Genomic DNA, 18574 nt, shown 5'->3' on the forward strand with positions numbered 1-18574 from the left:
CTAAAGTGAGCGATGCATTTTAAGACTGACCTATAATTACATGCATATAGCAGCATATCTATATTTACATGCTTTATGATGCTTACATTTTACTAAGCCATTCAAATAATCATGTACATTTTAATGCATTAGCTTAACGTCAGATTCTTAACTTCAGCTTTGTGCAATATTTGTGACCCTGGACCACAAAACCACTCATAAGGGTCCATTTTTTGAAACTGAGATTTAAATAATAAATAAGCTTTCCATTGATGTATGGTTTGTTATGGTAGGACAATATTTGGCTGAGATACAACTATGAAAATCTTAAATCAGGGGGTGCAAAAAAAATAAAAACTTGAGAAAATTGCCTTTAAAGTTGTTCAAATGAAGATCTTAGCAATGCATATTAATCAAAAATTAAGTTTTGATATATTTACGGTAGCAGATTTACAAAACATCTTTATGGAACATGATTTTTACTTAATATACTAGTGATTTTAGCATAAAAGACAAATAATTTTGACCCATACAATGTATTTTTGGCTATTGCTAAAAATAGACCCATGCTACTTGTGACAGGTTTTGTGATCCAGGGTCACATTTAGTTAATAATCATAAAAATGCTTTCCTTATTTGAAATAAAATTAATTTGAACTCTAAATAAAATATATATGGTTCAAAGACAAAAAAAGGGGTTTAAGCATACAAATTATAAGTCTGATACTGCTTTAAACTGCTGTTTTTCCAAAATAAATAAATAAATTAAAAAAAATATGTATTTTTTTGTTTAATTTAATTGCATTTTTGTTTTGGTTCTTCTAAGCAAAAAATAAATATACATTTTTTCTTCTAATTTACAGAAGGCACCAACTAAAAAAAATGTAATCCAATCTTGTCAGGCATATTTACAGCAAAAAACAATTTGTGACATACTAAAAGATAAATTACTTTCACCCTGAAAACTAATTAGTTGTAATTCTACATTTTTAAAATTTGCCACTATATAAGTTTTGCCCATTTGTCAATATTTTTTTTTTTACTCATTTAAAACACAATACAATTTAATATTCTCCCTTATTCTTTTATATTTTAATTTGTACAAGTCAGAATAAGCATGTTGTTTGAATTTTTACATAAATATTGTGTTACACTAAATGACAGTGTAACATTATTTCAACCAAATTTTGACATTTTATTCTCCAAAACCTTATTTGAAACCTTAAAAGTAGACACTTTACTTACATTTAATGGACATAAAATCACTTTTGTAAATTTCTTTTGATGTTTAACATCTTTGAGTGATATTTTTTTTAAATAAAAATCCTTAAACATATTTTATTTCAGCTAATTGTCAAGACAACATTTCTCATTTTCATTTGGTTTAACTTGACATACTGAACCTAAAATGTAAATAATGCTTAATAAAAACTGTGTGTGTGTATATATATATATATTTAAAAATAATAATAATAATAATAAAATAAATGGTATACAACAAAATGACTAAAACATTAAGATTAAAATAAAAACTAAACACAAAACTATAAAAATGGTGTTTTGCTGACAGATGTTTTTACAGTAAAAACTCAAGCCCTTGGTTTGAGGTGTCATTCTTTATTAAACCATCTGTGATTTTATATATATATAGTCTTCCAAACCGTGACAAACACATCAAATCTTGACAATAGAGCACCAGGAACATAAACGGTCATTAACAAGATGACTAACAATATAAATTTACTTTTCACATTTATGACACAACTGAACACATCTGCGTCTCTCTCCCAAAAAAAATGTGTCACTGAAATCAACAAATGACTGAAACAAGACTAAAATCAGTCAGTTTGCTGAAAAGTACAAAGTAGTTCAAGTACATTGTTTAACATGACAATTTCAAGCAGCTGTGGTGGGTGATACAATGTGTTAAAGTGGACATCACACATGCATATTATGAGCATTCAGGAAATGAGGACTTTTGAGTGTTCACAAACATTTTGATCATCTATGATATACACATATTTTGTTTCGTTTCATTAGAATTTTTTTTTATATGTATTTTCCCCAAAAATAGACTTTGTTCCTTGCATAAAGTAGTTTGATGTGAAAAGCCCTGCAGTATTTTTTGTCAATACCACTGCTGGAACATTTACATAATCTTCTTAATTATGCATGCTTCAATCAATTTCAGTTTCTTCAACGTTTTTAACATTTCAAACAGGTTTGAACTGTTTTTTGCCCTTTAATAATTCTATAATAAACCACTACATTATTCCCGCAGGACAAGAGTCTTTAAAACTATCAATAACTGTTAAAACTCATTACATAAAGGTAAAATTATTTTTAAAAAAGTAAAATGATTAATTCAAACACAAAGCTAATAAATGTAGTCTATTAAATCTATTAAACAGATGACCTCTAAACTAAAAAACTAAAGAAATACTGTTGATAACAATGAAAACACAAAACTTTGGCAACGGCTTTTGTGTTCATGGCTATTTAATTTCAGCACATTTGTGTGCTTTAATGCCAAAGACACTGAGTGAACTAGTTAATATTCATGTTTTAACTTCACATCTAAAAGAAAACTGACAAATTACTTCATAGCACAAAGCACAACAAATCTCTATTTAGAGATTTTAAAGAACAAAAGCAAGCGCAGAAAATTGTGTGTCTGATCTTCAGCTGAGAAATACAGCACTAATGTGCTGCAAACAAAAAAATGTTTCCTGTTTAATAGTTCAGCCTTCAGGATGAGATGATCAACTCCTGGACATGTGCATAAGATCATGTCAACGCAACGCCTTTAAAGGAATAGCTCACTCAAAAAAAGAAAATGTGCTGAAAATGTGTTCACCCTCAGGCCACCCGAGATGTAGATGAGTTTGTTTCTTCATCAGATTTGGAGAAATGCAACATTGCATCACTTGCTCACCAATGCTTTGTAGTGAATGGGTGCCGTCCAAATGAGAGTCCAAACAGCTGGTAAAAACATCACAATAATCCATAAGTAATTCACACCACTCCAGTCCATCTTGAAAAGACAAAAGCTGAATGTCTGTAAGAAACAAATCCATTATGAAGACATTTTTAACTACAATTCGAGTCCGTAATCCATAATAACGCTTTTCAGTGAAAAAGCCACCTGGTTTGAATCAGGAGAAAAAATCTGCACAGAGGAAGCACTGTTTACAAGCCAAAACAGCTCTAAACAAATATGATTGACGTGAGAGACAACAGAAGATGGACTTTTTCACTGGAGGAAGCTTTTTAATGGAATGTGAACTCGTATTTTAGTTAAAAACGTCTTGATGGATGTGTTTCCATTGTGATGTTTTTATCAGCTGTTTGGACTCTCATTCTGACGGCACCCATTCACTGCAGAGGATCCATTGGTGAGCAAGTGATGCAATGTTGCATTTCTCCAAATCTGATGAAGAAACAAACTCTTCCACATCTTGGCACATTTTCAGAAATTTTTGGTGAATTATTTATTTAAATTTAACTCAGTGCAACTCCTTTCAGACTGTTTAAACCATCATTTACAGCTTGTTCGGACTAATGAAAGTACTAGAGATTAAGTTTGTTTTTAGCATGCATATTTTAGATTTAAGAACTTTTTATTTCAGTTTAACAGACATTTTGCACGTTTTGACCACATCCCTGTCAAATTAGTTACACTTTGCTGCCATTCCTGATCTCCGTATCCTACACCTCTGATAAGATGAGCTTATAAAAAAATGATAACCAACTGCAAACAGCGTTTTTCCCCCTAACCTTTTTTACAAATCTGTTACGTCGTATTTGCCAATCTCATGATCTCTTGTTGACTCTCATGATGAAATGCATGAATCACATCATTATCTCAGTGATTGAGCTTTACGTCTCGAGAGACGAGATGTCTGTGATTATCAAGACCAATGAACTTTAAACATCCTTTCATCAGCTTTTCTTGTAGTGCTTGTAAATGTCATCTGTAAGATTACATTTTGTTTGTTTGTTCTTATAAATGGATGATAAACCCTGTTTTAAAACCTTACAAAGTTATTGTGATTGAGTCAGTAAGCAGCGTTTCAAAACTCATGCATGAGACAAAAGCATTTAAGTCTACAGTAATGAACTTTCAATTGCACTAGATTATTAAAAACTTTGGGGTCGGTAATATTTATTTATTAATTTGAAAGAAAGTAATACTTTTCCTTAGCAAGAATGCATTACATTGATCAAAAGCAAAGACATTTATAAAGTTAATAAAATAATTCTGTTCCTTTGAACTTTCTATTCATCTGTGAATCCTGACAAATAAAATGTACCAGTTTCCACAAAAATATTGGGCAGCATGTCTGTTTTCAACATTGAAAATAATCAGATTTTTTTTGAGTAGCATATCAGCATATTAGAATGATTTCTGAATTTCTTCATTTTTTTTTTTAAGTCTCTTCTGTTCACCAAGGCTGCAATAATTTGATCAAAAACATTTAAAAAAAAGTGAAATATTATTACAATTTAAAACATATGTTTTCTGTGTGAATATATAGTAAAATGTAATTTATTTCTGTGATCAAAGCTGATTTTCAGCATCATTACTCCAGTCTTCAGTGTCACATGATCCTTCAGAAGGCATTTTAATATGCCAATTTGCTTTTTAAGAAACATTTCTGATTATTATCAATGATAAAAACAGTTCTACTGATTCATATTTTCGTGAAAACTGTGATCGTTTTATTTTTCAGGATTGTCTGATGAATGGAAAGTTCAAAAGAACAGTATTTATTTAATATAGAAATCTTTTGTAACATCATAAATGTCTTTACTGTCACTTTTGATTAATTTAATGCATGCTTTATTGAATGCACACAACCAGTCAAAAGTTTTTGAACAGTAAGACTTTTAAAGAACAGATGTTTTTTCTCTACTGCTCACCAAGCCTGCATTTATTTGATCCAAAGTAGAGTGAAAATTTGGAAATATTTTCATTATTTAAAATAACTGCTTTCTATTTGAATATATTTTAAAATGTAATTTATTCCTGTGATTTCCAAGCTAAATTTTCAGCATCATTACTCCAGTCTTTAGTATCACATGATCTTTCAGAAATCATTCTAATATGCTGATTTGCTGCTCAAGAAACATTTATTATTATCATTATAGTTATGTAGATTTTTTCAGGATTTTTTGATGAACAGAAAGATCCAAAGATCAGGATTTATCTAAAATAAAAAGCTTTTGTAACATTATACACTATACCATTCAAAAGCTTGGAGTCAGTATAATTTTTTTTTTTTTTTTAAAGAAATTATTTAATTAAAACTTTTCTTTAGCAAGGATGCTTTAAACTGATTAAAAGTGATGATAAAGACATTTATAATGTTACAAAAGATTTCTATTTCAGATAAATGCTGTTCTTCTGAAATTTCTATTCATCAAAGAAACCTGAAAAAATTGAAAAAAATTGAAAACCTGAAAAGCTGTTTTTAACATAATAAATGTTTTTTGAGCAGCAAATCAGAATATTAGAATGATTTCTGAAGGATCATGTGACTGGAGTAATGATGCTAAAAATTCACCTTTGAAATCACAGAAATAAATTACATTTTAAAATATATTCAAATAGAAAGCAGTTATTTTAAATAATAAAAATATTTCAAATTTGTACTGTTTTTGCTGTACTTTGGATCAAATAAATGCAGGCTTGGTGAGCAGAAGAGACTTCTTTCAAAAATATTTAAAATCTAAAAAAACTTTTGACTGGTCGTGTATTTCAAAAATATATACTACAACCAGTAGTTTATGTTTGTTTATCAATTAGACACAACAAAAGGTTATGCACTTTCCAAAGCCATAAACCAAAACACCTGTCCTTAATGCATAAAAAAAAGTTTATTAAAAGATTCATTCCAAACTAATAATAAAGTACGAATCGAAATGATGCCCTGATTAAAAAACAACTAATAATTACATGTGCTCACAGCATCCTCTAGTGTCCATAGTGGTACATGTCCAAAAAACACGCCATCACAGTACATGAGCTCAACATACAGAAATCTGGTTTTGTTTTTACGGCCAGATCCCGTCTGCTAGTGACTCTCACAACAGCCTTATTCTACGACATGAAACGATAAACAAACTCCCACGCATTGTGTTCTCCCTAAATTAAAAAACTATCATCATAAATTAAATATGTTGCTGTACTCCCTCTAGAATGAGAAAACCAGTGGAAAATCTCAGTGAGTTTGACAGCTGCATGCTTAAGTTTGCATGTGCATATGTGCGCAAATAACATTTAAATTGTTTCTAGAAAGATCCCATTCGAGTCTGAGGTTGAAGGCAGTTTATGCTTGATGTAAACGATGGATTTCAAGCCCTCAATAAAAGCACAATAAACAATAAAACAATGCTAAAAGTCTCACATGAAAGACTGAATCCGTTTTGCATTTGCAGTATGTATAAAAACACTCATGTTTTTTGCACCCCTGTCAATAATTAAACGTTTTTACAGAGTAATAATGAATATGAGGGCTGATACAGGATTTGTTTACCCATCCAAGCACAAATCAGCTTGTCATCTCTGGCATTACGAGCACGATGGGATGTTTTTTACTGGCGTTTGCTCTCTAGCACTCCCCTCCAGTCGTCGGCCCAGGACTGAAGGCGTCTCTGGGATGGACATGGCGGCAGGTGCTTGTTGTGGCAGGCGGTGAAAAGGATGTGCTCCCAGGACGGATTGGGCTCCACACCTTCGGCGGAAACACAAATATGCCATTTCTCCAGAGCTCAATGCGCGTGATGCGGGTCAGGAGCGGTAAACGGGCTCTTACTCACCCAGGATATCAGGTTTGTCATCGATGAGGAGGTCTCCGGTCACTATAGTCTTGTCTCTGGTCAAGATGATCTGCTCCAGGAACTCGGGGCCCAGATGTTTCTCTACCCAGGCATACTGAGGACAAACACACTTCATGAGAGGAAACCATGGAAACAGGCGGAAAACACGCTGAAATCTGGTTCAGACAATGGAGCAGTCACATTACTGGGAGTGTAGCGAAAGCAGGATTTCAGCAGTCTGAGAGCATTCATTTATTTGAATCGTAAATTTGATTATTTAACAGTAATTAACCTTATAGTGAAGATGAAAACATGAAAAACTGAATTTTAACAAACATAGATATATTTTAATAAGTACAGATATATTAGATCAAAAGTTTCTGAACAGTAAGATTTTTTATGTTTTTTTTTTTAAGAAATGTCTTCTGCTCATCAAGCCTGGATTTATTTGATCCGAAGTACAGCTACAGTAAAATTCTGAAATATTTTTACTATTTAAAATAACTGCTTTCTATGTGAATATCTGTAAAAATTTAATTTATTTCTGTGATCAAAGCTGCATTTTTAGCATCATTACTCCAGTCTTCAGTGTCACATGATCCTTCAAGAAATATTTATTATTATTATTACTATTATTATTATTATTATTATTATTATTATCAAAATTAAAAAGAGTTAAGTACATTTTTTTCAAGATTTTTTAAAGAATAGGAAGATCAAAGATCAGCGTTTATCTGAAGTAAAAAGCTTTTGTAACATTATACACTATACCATTTAATAGCTTGGAGTCAGTATAATTTTCATATAATTTTTAATTGTTATTTAGCAAGGATGCTTTAAATTGATCAAAAGTGATGATAAAGACATTTATAATGATACAAAGGGTTTCTATTTCAGATAAATGCTGTTCTTCTGAACTTTCTATTCATCAAAGAAACCTGAAAACAAATTCTACTTGGCTGTTTTCAACATAATAATAATAATAATAATAATAATAATAATAATAACAGCAAATCAGAATATTAGAATGATTTCTATGAAGGATCATGTGACTGGAGTAATGATGCTAAAAAAAAAAATCAGCTTTGAAATCACAAAAATAAATTATATTTGAAAATATATTGGAATAGAAAAGTCTCGTTTTAAATCGTAAAAATATATTTACGTTTTAATGTTTTTGCTGTACTTTGGATCTTTAAAAAACATTAAAATCTTAGTAAAGAATAAATTACATTAAATAAATTAAATATAGAGTAAAATCATCCAATTATAAATTGTGTAACTATAAATTGTCATCTTTACTATAAGATTACTATAAGACATTTCACTATTAGATGTTTAAATTACTGTTACACAAATAAATAAATTAAGGATTAAGAAAAAATAATAAATAAATGATCACACACTTTTGATCAAACATCACTGTATATAATATCTTATTTTCAACAAACTCCCAGCAATGTGACTACTTAATTTACATATGTTAATGTATAAAAAATGCATAAAATAAATTATACAATTATTATTTTTTCACTCAGAAGGTTTAATAGGAAAACAAAGCAACAGATAACCAAAAACAAATAACATTAAATATGTACATACATATACATAAAATAATTATTCATAAAAAAAATTATTATATAAATGTATATAAAACAATTACATAAAATTATATTTATTATTAATTTCAATTTATTTAAACCTGGGAATACATAGAAAAATATATAGCAATAAATAGAAACATTTCAAGAAAGGTGTAAAATATTCCAGATTCTGCACTATTTTAGGTCACTAATTAAATATGTAAATCGACATACACTGATTAAGTGAGCAGCAGTTCTGTTAAATTATTTTTTTCCTAAAGTCTAAAGAAATGATAGTAAATTAATCGTTTTATTTTCTGTATTATGATATAAGGACAGTTGTATCACACTTACATTTTTGACTTTATGGTGCCTAAAAATATAAAATAAAAATTATAATTCTAAAGAGGTGTGTCGATGTCAGTGTATTTCACTTTTAAGAAGTTAATTAAAATTGGAACATAATTTATTTTACTTTGTCCTTGTGACATAAATAAGCACTGAGTCAATAAATGAACAACATGTACTTACTATAGGTTCAGGTTTAAGGTTTGTGCTCGGTTTTGTGTTAATTGCTTTGTCATTACACATAATTCACTGTTATTAAGGACACACTGAAATAAAAAAAATGACACCAAGAGGTAATTAGTGTTACTGTTCTGATTCTAACTGACTAAGTCTACCTTTTTATAACTGACCAATGTTGAAGAAAACTAGTTCGCTGACTAACTTTTTAAGACTAGTCTAAGCAGTTTATGCATCTGGCCTCTGTTCTCAGACTTTGGAATTTACTGTACACATAATCAATCAATAAATCAATCAGAACAAAGTCTATCTATAAATGAAGCTCAACCTCAGTTTAAAGCAATCTTACCTTCTCATATGGACAGTAGCTGTAATGTTTTATTGGACTGGTGCAAATGAAGACATCTGTACTGGGTGAAGGAAAGAGAAACTAAGCAAGAGTCATTTTTACAGCTAGTAATATGCAAACCAAACATTTACTCAATTACTAGCTGTGCTTATCAGTCTCTTATGCAAGACGGGTGGTTTATAATAGGGTTAATTAGGTCACAGGGACAGTATTTGATTCTTTGACTGTAATTTACTGTGACGATCACACAAACATAGCAACACGTGAAATGAATCACAGAACAACAATACAATGTCCCACAGACAATGGCTTAAATTATTCAATGTTTTGTAAAGTCAAAGCTCTGGTTGAACTTACTTCTCCATCTTGGACATCTCCTTCACCGCCTCCACTCCTCCAGGAAGAGGATCCAGCTCTATGAAGAAGTTTTTGGACTCCCAAATGCTGATGGCCTTTTCCTGCAGTCAATGCAAACTCTGATTATCTTCATTCAACATGTAAAGTGTGTTCATCATTATGCTTTAAAAAAATCTTTGTTCCCATCCACTGAACTTGTCACAACAATTTCAGTCATATTTAATAATAATAATTTTTAATAACATACAGTTGAAGTCAAAAGTTTACATTCACCTTGCAGAATCTGCAAAATTTTATTTGTTTTACCACTATTAGAGGGATTATACAAATGCGTGTTATTTTTTTTTTTAGTACTGACTTGAATATGATATTTCACATAAAAGACATTTACATTTAGACCACAAGAAAAAATAATAGTTGCATTTATAAAAACGACCCTGTTTAAAGGTTTACATATGCTTGATTCTCAACACTGTGTTGTTACCTGAATGATCCACAGCTGTTTTTTAGTGATAGTTGTTCATGAGTTCCTTGTTTGTCCTGAACAGTTAAACTGCTGCTGTTCTTCAGAAAAATCCTTCAGGTCACACAAACTGTTTTGTCAGCATTTTTGTGTATTTGAACCCTTTCCAACAATGACTGTATGATTTTGAGATCCATCTTTTCACACTGAGGACAACTGAGGGACTCATATGCAACTATTACAGAAGGTTCAAACGCTCACTGATGCTCCAGAAGGAAAAAATGATGCATTAAGAGCTGGGGGTGAAAACTTTTGAACAGAATGAAGATGAGTAGCCTACATTTTACTTATTTTGCCTAAATATCATATATATTTTTAATTTAGTACTGTCCTTCAGAAGCAACAGAAGATACTTACATGTTTCCCAGCAGACAAAATAAGTTCAATTTACCCTGATCTTTAAATTCCAAAAGTTTTCACCCCCCGGCTCTTAATGCATCGTTTTATTCTTCTGGAGCATCAGTGAGTGTTTGAACCTTCTGTAATAGTTGCATATGAGTCCCTCAGTTGTCCTCAGTGTGAAAAGATGGATCTCAAAATCACACAGTTGTTGTTGGAAAGGGTTCAAATACAAAAATGCTGAAAAAACAAAGAATTTGTGGGAGCTGAAAGATTTTTCTGAGGAACAGCAACAGTTTAACTGTTCAGGACAAACAAGGGACTCATGAACAACTATCACTAAACAAAAAAAAAACAACAACAAAAAAAACAGTAACAACACAGTATTAAGAAGCAATGCAAACTTTTGAAGGTTTTTTTTTTTTTAATAAATTTAACTATTATTTTGTCTTGTGGACTATATGTCAACATCTTCCATGTGAAATATCTTATTCAGGTCAGTACAAAATAAAAAATAACATGCATTTTATAAGATCTCTCTTATTTTGGTAACATAATTAACATTTTGCAGATTCTGCAGGGCATATGTAAACTTTCGACCTCAACTGTAATATTTTAATTTATTATAATATTTCAGTAATTATATACTTATTATACTAATATTTTAATTTTAACATACAGGCAGCTCACTACCCTGCTGAGAAAAAAAAATAATAATAAAAATAATAATAATCCAGTCTAGGATGGTTCACTGGTTTTATCTGGATTCATCTGATCTCACAATCAGGCTAAATTGTATCAGCTGGTGGAGCTGGCTGGAAAGCTGGTCTCCTAGTTTAACCAGCTTACGAAATACCTCAAACCTTCCTAAAATTAACCATCAGACCGGTCTGTGTGGTTTAGGATACCAGCAAAACCAGTTTAGACTTAAACTCTACAAAGCCTACTGTATTATACTTGATATATAAGTTTCTAAAAACGATCAAAACTTTGATGAAACTACACAATCTACATCACGTCATCTGTCGTCTATCATGCCGTGTAAATGTAAGCATAACTTCTGAACACTTAATAGACTGAAGCAGCTTGGCTTTACTTGATTCTCCATGAACTAAGTCTCAAATTCAGATCACCAGGATCTTTTGAAGAACGTTTGTTTCCAGAAACTTTACTTTCACTGTTCCTCAGTGGAGGAATGATCTTCCCAAGCCTCCACAACATCTCACATCTATTGAGGAATGTTTATTTGTTCATCTCTCAATCATCATTGCATTGCATTATATGCAGTGTTGGGGAGTAACTAGTTACATGTAACGGAATTACGTAATTTAATTACAAAATAAATGTAATTGTAATTAGTTACAGTTACTGAGAAAAAATATGTAATTAAATTACAGTTACTTTTGAAAAATGCTAGTGATTACAACTTGATTACATCTGAATTTTTTCACACACCCACCCCCACTTACAGATTTAATTGACTTCTTTCATAAATTGCACTGACTGCTCTAAAATGAGACACCAATGTTTCAGGAGTTTAGGACACGGAATAGAACACATGCTTATTCCATAACTGTTTTATTTCCTATTTGGGTTTATGCATAAACTTTTTTTTTTAAATTGTTTTTTCCAATTCATTGTTAGATGCTAGTGTTTTCTGTCATAACTATGCAAACATTTGATTTCAAACCCAGGATCATTGCTATTAAACTATTTCTTGTTATGATCTTGTTATGACATATAACGCAACTGTGTTCACAGTGACCGGAGTTTGATTCCCGTCTCGAGGTCCTTTGTCGATCCTGCTCCCCTCTCTCCTCCCAGCTCTTTCCTGTCATCTCTCTACTGTCCTATCACAACAAAAGGCATAAAAAGCCCAAAAATATAAGTAAAAAAAAAAAAGTCTGAATTTGTGGTGGCTGTGCTTTAAATTAAATTATTACACAGCTCAGACTCTTTCGAGGCAACTTAAGTCAGTGCTATATGCTTGATATTTTCTCTTGGCGGAAGCTTTGCGTTTGGTTAGCTAATAAAATGTTAAAGCTTAATTCAATATTATGTGGACAATTTCTTAATTCTGTCATCCTGGTATTGTGGACTTGCTCTATTGTGGCTGCCATTTTTTGTACATTGTAATGGATTATAAGATAACTAACAAACTAGTACTACTACTTAATTATTTATGTGGTGAAATGTTGTGTAAGAAAACTGGTGTGACTGCACTGTATCCCTAAAATGTCTACTTTGAACCTGCCATTTGCTGGCAACTGATTTCTTCATGAAAGCTTTGCGTTCAAATATTTCAACTCAGATCAGTGTTTCATGTCTGAGTATTTTGACACGAAACATCTAAATAATCTATCAAGCATTTGTGTAATAAGTTAGATAATGTACATTCAGCCAGTTGTTATCGCAAAATAAAAATTTATATTATCCTCTACTTATTATAATCTTAATTCAAGTGATGAAGGATTTTGAAAGTCTGACAGTAATCAGTGTTGAGTGCTACTGTGAGGTTCACTCTGCCTGGTTTAAATGTTTCAAAATAATGAACACTAACTATTTCAAATATCTCATTGATTTACAATACAACCAGTGTTGGGGAGTAACTAATTACATGTAACGGAATTACGTAGTTTAATTACAAAATAAATGTAATTGTAATTAGTTACAGTTACTGAGAAAAAATGTGTAATTAAATTAGTTACTTTTGAAAAATGCCAGTGATTACAAAGGGGGTTACAACTGAATTTTTTCACACCCCCACCCCCACTTACAGATTTAATTGACTTCTTTCATAAATTGCATTGACTGCTCTAAAATGAGACACCAATGTTTCAGGAGTTTAGGACACAGAATAGGACACATGCTTATGATAGTTTGATCGTTTTTCTTGGCAGAAGCTTTGCGTTTGGTTAGCTAATAAAATATTAAAGCTTAATTCAATATTATGTGGACAATTTCTTAATTCTGTCATCCTGGTGTCGTGGACTTGCTCTATTGTTTCATACAAACAAAAAACAAATTGTTTCATACCATTTTTTTTGTACACTGTAAATGATTATAAGATAACTAACAAACTAGTACTACTACTTAATTATTTATGTGGTGAAATGTTGCGTAAGAAAACTGGTATGACTGCACTGTATCCCTAAAACGTCTAGTTTGAACTTACCTTTTGCTAGCAACTGATTTCTTCATGGAAGCTTTGCGTTCAAATATTTCAACTCAGATCAGTGTTTCATGTCTAAGTATTTTGACACGAAACATCTAAATAATCTATCAAGCAGCTGTGTAATAAGTGGGATAATGTACATTCAGCCAGTTGTTATCGCAAAATAAAGATGTATATTATCCATTACTTATTATAATCTTAATTCAAGTGATGAAGGATTTTGAAAGTCTGACAGTAATCAGTGTTGAGTGCTACTGTAAGGTTTACTCTGCCTGGTTTAAATGTTTCAAAATGATGAACAGTTGAAAATATTAGAAAATTTGAAAAGTAATCAAAAAGTAATTAAAAGTAATAAGTTACATTAATAAAGCAATTGAAAAGTTACACTACTTATTACATTTTAAGTCAAGTAACTTGTAATCTGTAACCTATTACATTTCCAAAGTAACCTTCCCAACACTGATTATACGTTTGGATCATTTCAATATCATCTCACTAAAACACGTTATTAGAGATAAAGAGTGACAACTGATATTTAGTTTATACATATATATTTGTTATACTATTTCTAGAGTTGGGGTACTCGGACTCGTACTCGGACTCAAGTCCGGTCTCGAATACAATTTTTAGGCGACTCGGACTTGTCACGGACTCGAAATCATTTTTACTCGGACACGAGCGTTTCGGACTCTGAAAATATGCCGAGTCCGTCCGAGTCCAGAGACAGCGTAAACCTGCAACCAACGACCGCGTCATAAATGTTAATCAAACAACAAAAGAAAAAGAGAATCACTCACTTTTCTTGACTGAATCACTTATTAACTTTAATAAGAATCGTCTTTAATGTATACTGTGAAGATTTTGCAGTGTTTTATTTTAACATTTATTAAGAAATGTCTATTTCTGTAATAGCCTTTAGATAGACCTACCTAAACAAAAAAAATTAAAATGAAAGGAATTCTGTTTTAAAAAAGATTCTATTTTTTTAAAATATTATTTCATTTGTATTTTTGATTTATATATTTATTTATCCTTTTGTTTGTAATAGGCCTTCTTGGAGTATTTACTTGCCTTCAGTAAGCTTGAGAATGTTTTACTTACATTAGTTGATTAGTTTTTGCTATATTAAAATTATTATTTTTTAAACATGGTGGCAGTTTCTAGTTTCAAAGAAAAATAATTTTTCTAACATCTTTGCAGCAATAGTTTTAATGGGTCCAAAACCACCTTGGGTGTGCATAATTTTCTAACAAATCAATGGCACATCATCAAATTTTCTTTATATAATGTAATTTATTGTAATTAACGTAACTATAAATGCATTCAAAAATAAAACAGAGTTTGCTATAATTTATGGAAAGTATATGTAGGGCTTTATACACAGTGTGTGCCATTGTAAAGACTAGGTTTATCCCTCACAGCCTCATTTTCATCCAAGAAAAAAAAGTCATATACAACCCAAAACACACACAACCACAATCAAAAATAAAAGAGGTGCATTTTCTGCTCTTAAGGTCCCAAGACACCTACTCCTTTACCCTACCCTTGAATTTATACATTTACTATATCAATGAATGATATTAGAAAACAGTGACAACTGATATTTAGATCATTTTATGTAAGTATTTGCTATATTTCAAATATCTCATTGATTTACAATACACCCATCTTCACCAAACTGCATATTTCTACTCCTTTTGGGCCTCCTACAATATTTACCTCACTGTATCAGACTATATAACCCTAATATGATACAACTTTATATATATATATATATATATATATATATGGTCTAAAGGCTTAACAAATAATCTCCTGTTGTGTTTCCACACACACACTTACACACAGGTCACTCCTCATGTCTCCATACTGTGTGGACACCCAGAATCCTCTTCTGTCCGCTAAAGATATAAATGGCTCGGTGGGAAACTTCTGCTTGTACTTCTTTAAAAATCCTCCCTCGAAGTCGGCGATCACCCCGTCCATGTCCACCAGGACCCGCAGTCTCCGTTTATTACCCGTGCTCATGCTCGCGCTGCACCGATAGTGAAAGCACATCGAGGAAGTGTTTCTCTCGACCCATTTTACGATCCTCGGTAGTAGAGTCATGATAAACCTCCTTAACCCCGTCCGAATCTGTCGTGGTCACTCGGCGGTGCGCATGCACTCATATGAAGGGGCTGTTTTGTGTTAGCTCATCTCGTTCAGTCGGCCCTCTATTGTTTTGCACATTGCAAACGCGTTTGTTGCGGGTCTTTTGTTGCTTTTTGTGAGGTCAGAGGGTCTCATGTTTTTCCAGCGGTCGCTGGTGTTGAATTGCAGTGTTGACCTCCCCTTTCTGCATTTGTTTACAGCTGTGCATATCTCAAACGCACGCGCTATGAATGAAATGTTTGCGAAATGAAGCCCATTACTGATACTGCAGGGTGTTTACGTTCTCATGCTGAAATCTAGCGGCTATTTCTGATTTGCAATATCACGGAAAATACTCCACTAGAGATTACTAACAAAGAGGGAGATCACACACTCAATTCTTGAGTCCCGGAAACAAACACCGCATTCATTTTCTCCATAGGAGAACTGATTTTGAACTTATAAACCATTAAAGATAGACCTACTGTGAGTACGTGGATGTTAATCGATGCTATATGCTTCTAATGAAGCTACCAGCCCGTATTATTTCGACTTTGTTTAAATAATCGTGTTTAATAGCGGAGACCCCGGTGAAAAACTACATTTCCCATAATTCCCATAAAAGCAACAGGCGCCAAAACTCAAGCGCCCGCTCACTCAAACGCAGAAACTTTGCAAATATTCCATACACGTTTTGGTGTAAACGTAATAATGTTCTATATACGCGCATTCATCATCTCTATAATAATTTTATACTTGAGTATCGTTTTTAACTCCGTTACGTCATTGTAGTTCTTTCCCTTATTACAACCTAAAAGTTTACAGTCTTCAGTCTTTTGTCTGATTTTCAAATACTTGTTTGGTTCGAATCAAAGTTTGTAATGTTGTGATTCACCTCGTAGCTGCTTGGTTTGGTTCACTGCTTATAAATGCTAGACAGACATCCCTAAGGGCAAAAGAATAGGAAAAAATACTTCCGGAACCAACTTTAATGGAAGCTTATTTCAGTGCCTTGTAAGAAGTCCTAGAAAATCTTTTTATGATGCATATAGTATGGATTATTATTTGTAACACTACAAATAATACATTTTACATATGTTTTTTTTCTTTTTACAATATATAGCACGTGGTCATAGCCTTTTGTAGCTTGTTTTGCTGTTTCATATTGCAAATTAGTGTCTTACCATGTTATTTTAATGTATTATCTTAATTAAGAGTACAGTGGTACGTAATGCAAACAGTTTTACTGTTTACCCACGTTGTTATTCTCAGGTATCTCTGTGGCAAATCAATCAGTATTAATAAGCCAACTGGCTGATGACAGCTCTTTTTCTAAAAAAATAAAGATCAAGTTTTTTTAGCTTTAGATAAGAGTAAGTTTTTTTTCCTCTGCTTCTGGCTTATGTCTTAATATTCATAAATGTGAACTTTTATCTGTAAAAGATGCTACTGATGTTAACATTTGTGACATCCCAGTCAAATCTGAAGTTAAATATCTAGGTATAATTATATGTAAAGATCAGAAAAGGAGATCAAAGCTTAATTTTGAACCTCTTATATTCTCTGTCCGCCGTAAATTAAACTCTTGGTTACAGCGTGATCTGTCAATAACAGGTAGAATGTTGCTTTCTAAAGCAGATGGATTATCTTGGGTTATCTATCCTGCAATGGCACTGGATGTTTCTGTGGAAATTTGTAGAACACTAGACAAAATTATAGTTGATTTTGTTTGGAATTCTAAAACTCATTTAATTAAAAAAAGCATTATGCTAGCTGATCGGGCTATGGGGGGTTTTGAGTTAGTGGATTTTTCCACTCTTAACGATTTGTTTAAAGTTAAATGGATAAAGACATTTTTAAACAACCCCACATCTTGTTGGAATTTTATTCCAAATCATATATTTAATTCAGTTGGAGGTTTACATTTTACATTTTGACATCTCTAAAATACCTTTAACTTTATCTTGTTTTCATAAACAAGCTTTAATAAGTTGGTCACTTATATATAATTATACCTTTTCTCCACACAGTTATTTTATTTGGAACAATACAAATATTAGATATAAAAATAAATCTCTTTTTTTCACAACTGGTTTAATAAAGATATACTTTTAGTTAGTCAGCTTTTAGACGATCACTGTGTCCTTTTTACTTATGAACAATTTATGCAAGAGTTTTCTTTTCCTGTCCCCCCCAAGAGAATATGCCATTGTTTTTGGTGCAATTCCTGATTGTATTATACCTTTAGTCAACTGTGGCCCTAAAGGTTCTTTAGTCTCTCCAATTTTTGATAACACTAACTTATTTGTTATCCAAAGTCTTCTCAATACCATGTCAAACAAAGATATTCGTTCAATTATTAATAGATCTCAGATTTCTCTACCTGCTTGTGTAAGCTTTTGGAATAACATATTTAGTGATATTGGATGGGAAGAGTTTTGGCTTCTTCAACAGAAATTCTTCTTGTCTAATAAAGTTGCTGAAGTCTCTATTAAAATGGTCCATAATTACAAACTTGCTAAATTTAATAATAGCATTTCCCCCAATTGCTCTTTTTGTCTTAAGTCTGAAGAAACAATCAATCATTTATTTTGAGACTGTTTATTGTAAAGTATTTCGGGTTGATTTTTCTAATTTTGTTAACAAGTATTTACTTCCAAACTTTTGTATAACTCCAAAAATTGTGTTTTTTGGTTACTCCTTAAATATAGGCTCTTCTCACTGTAAACGTATTATTAATCTTTTGCTATTTCTTGCAAAATGTTATATTCATAAATGTAAATGGTCAA

The 18574-nt window shown here is 31.7% G+C and overlaps 1 protein-coding gene across 1 annotated transcript; it reads right to left on the reverse strand.

Annotated features, from left to right (window-relative positions):
* Positions 1–1930: 1930 nt before the first annotated feature.
* On the reverse strand, positions 1931–16313 carry LOC127173966 (5'(3')-deoxyribonucleotidase, mitochondrial). The gene is made up of 5 exons (XM_051124099.1): positions 15495–16313; positions 9616–9716; positions 9259–9319; positions 6802–6916; positions 1931–6716 (listed from the first exon to the last, which is right to left on the reverse strand). The coding sequence occupies exons 1-5, from the start codon at positions 15759–15761 to the stop codon at positions 6577–6579; spliced, it is 684 nt and encodes a 227-aa protein (XP_050980056.1). The 5' UTR covers positions 15762–16313; the 3' UTR covers positions 1931–6576.
* Between the last annotated feature and the right edge of the window lie 2261 nt (positions 16314–18574).

The sequence above is a fragment of the Labeo rohita genome, chromosome 12, assembly GCF_022985175.1.
Source record: "Labeo rohita strain BAU-BD-2019 chromosome 12, IGBB_LRoh.1.0, whole genome shotgun sequence".
Taxonomy (NCBI): Eukaryota; Metazoa; Chordata; class Actinopteri; order Cypriniformes; family Cyprinidae; genus Labeo; species Labeo rohita.

Excerpts from the sequence above, each read along its gene's own strand:
- LOC127173966 (XM_051124099.1), bottom strand. The coding sequence starts at position 15,761 with ATGACTCTACTACCGAGGATCGTAAAATGGGTCGAGAGAAACACTTCC. Across the intron at positions 9,717-15,494 it reads ACATGAGGAGTGACCTGTGT|GAAAAGGCCATCAGCATTTG; the intron begins GTAAGTGTGTGT and ends CATTGACTGCAG. Across the intron at positions 6,917-9,258 it reads GCTACTGTCCATATGAGAAG|TATGCCTGGGTAGAGAAACA; the intron begins GTAAGATTGCTT and ends GTTTGTCCTCAG.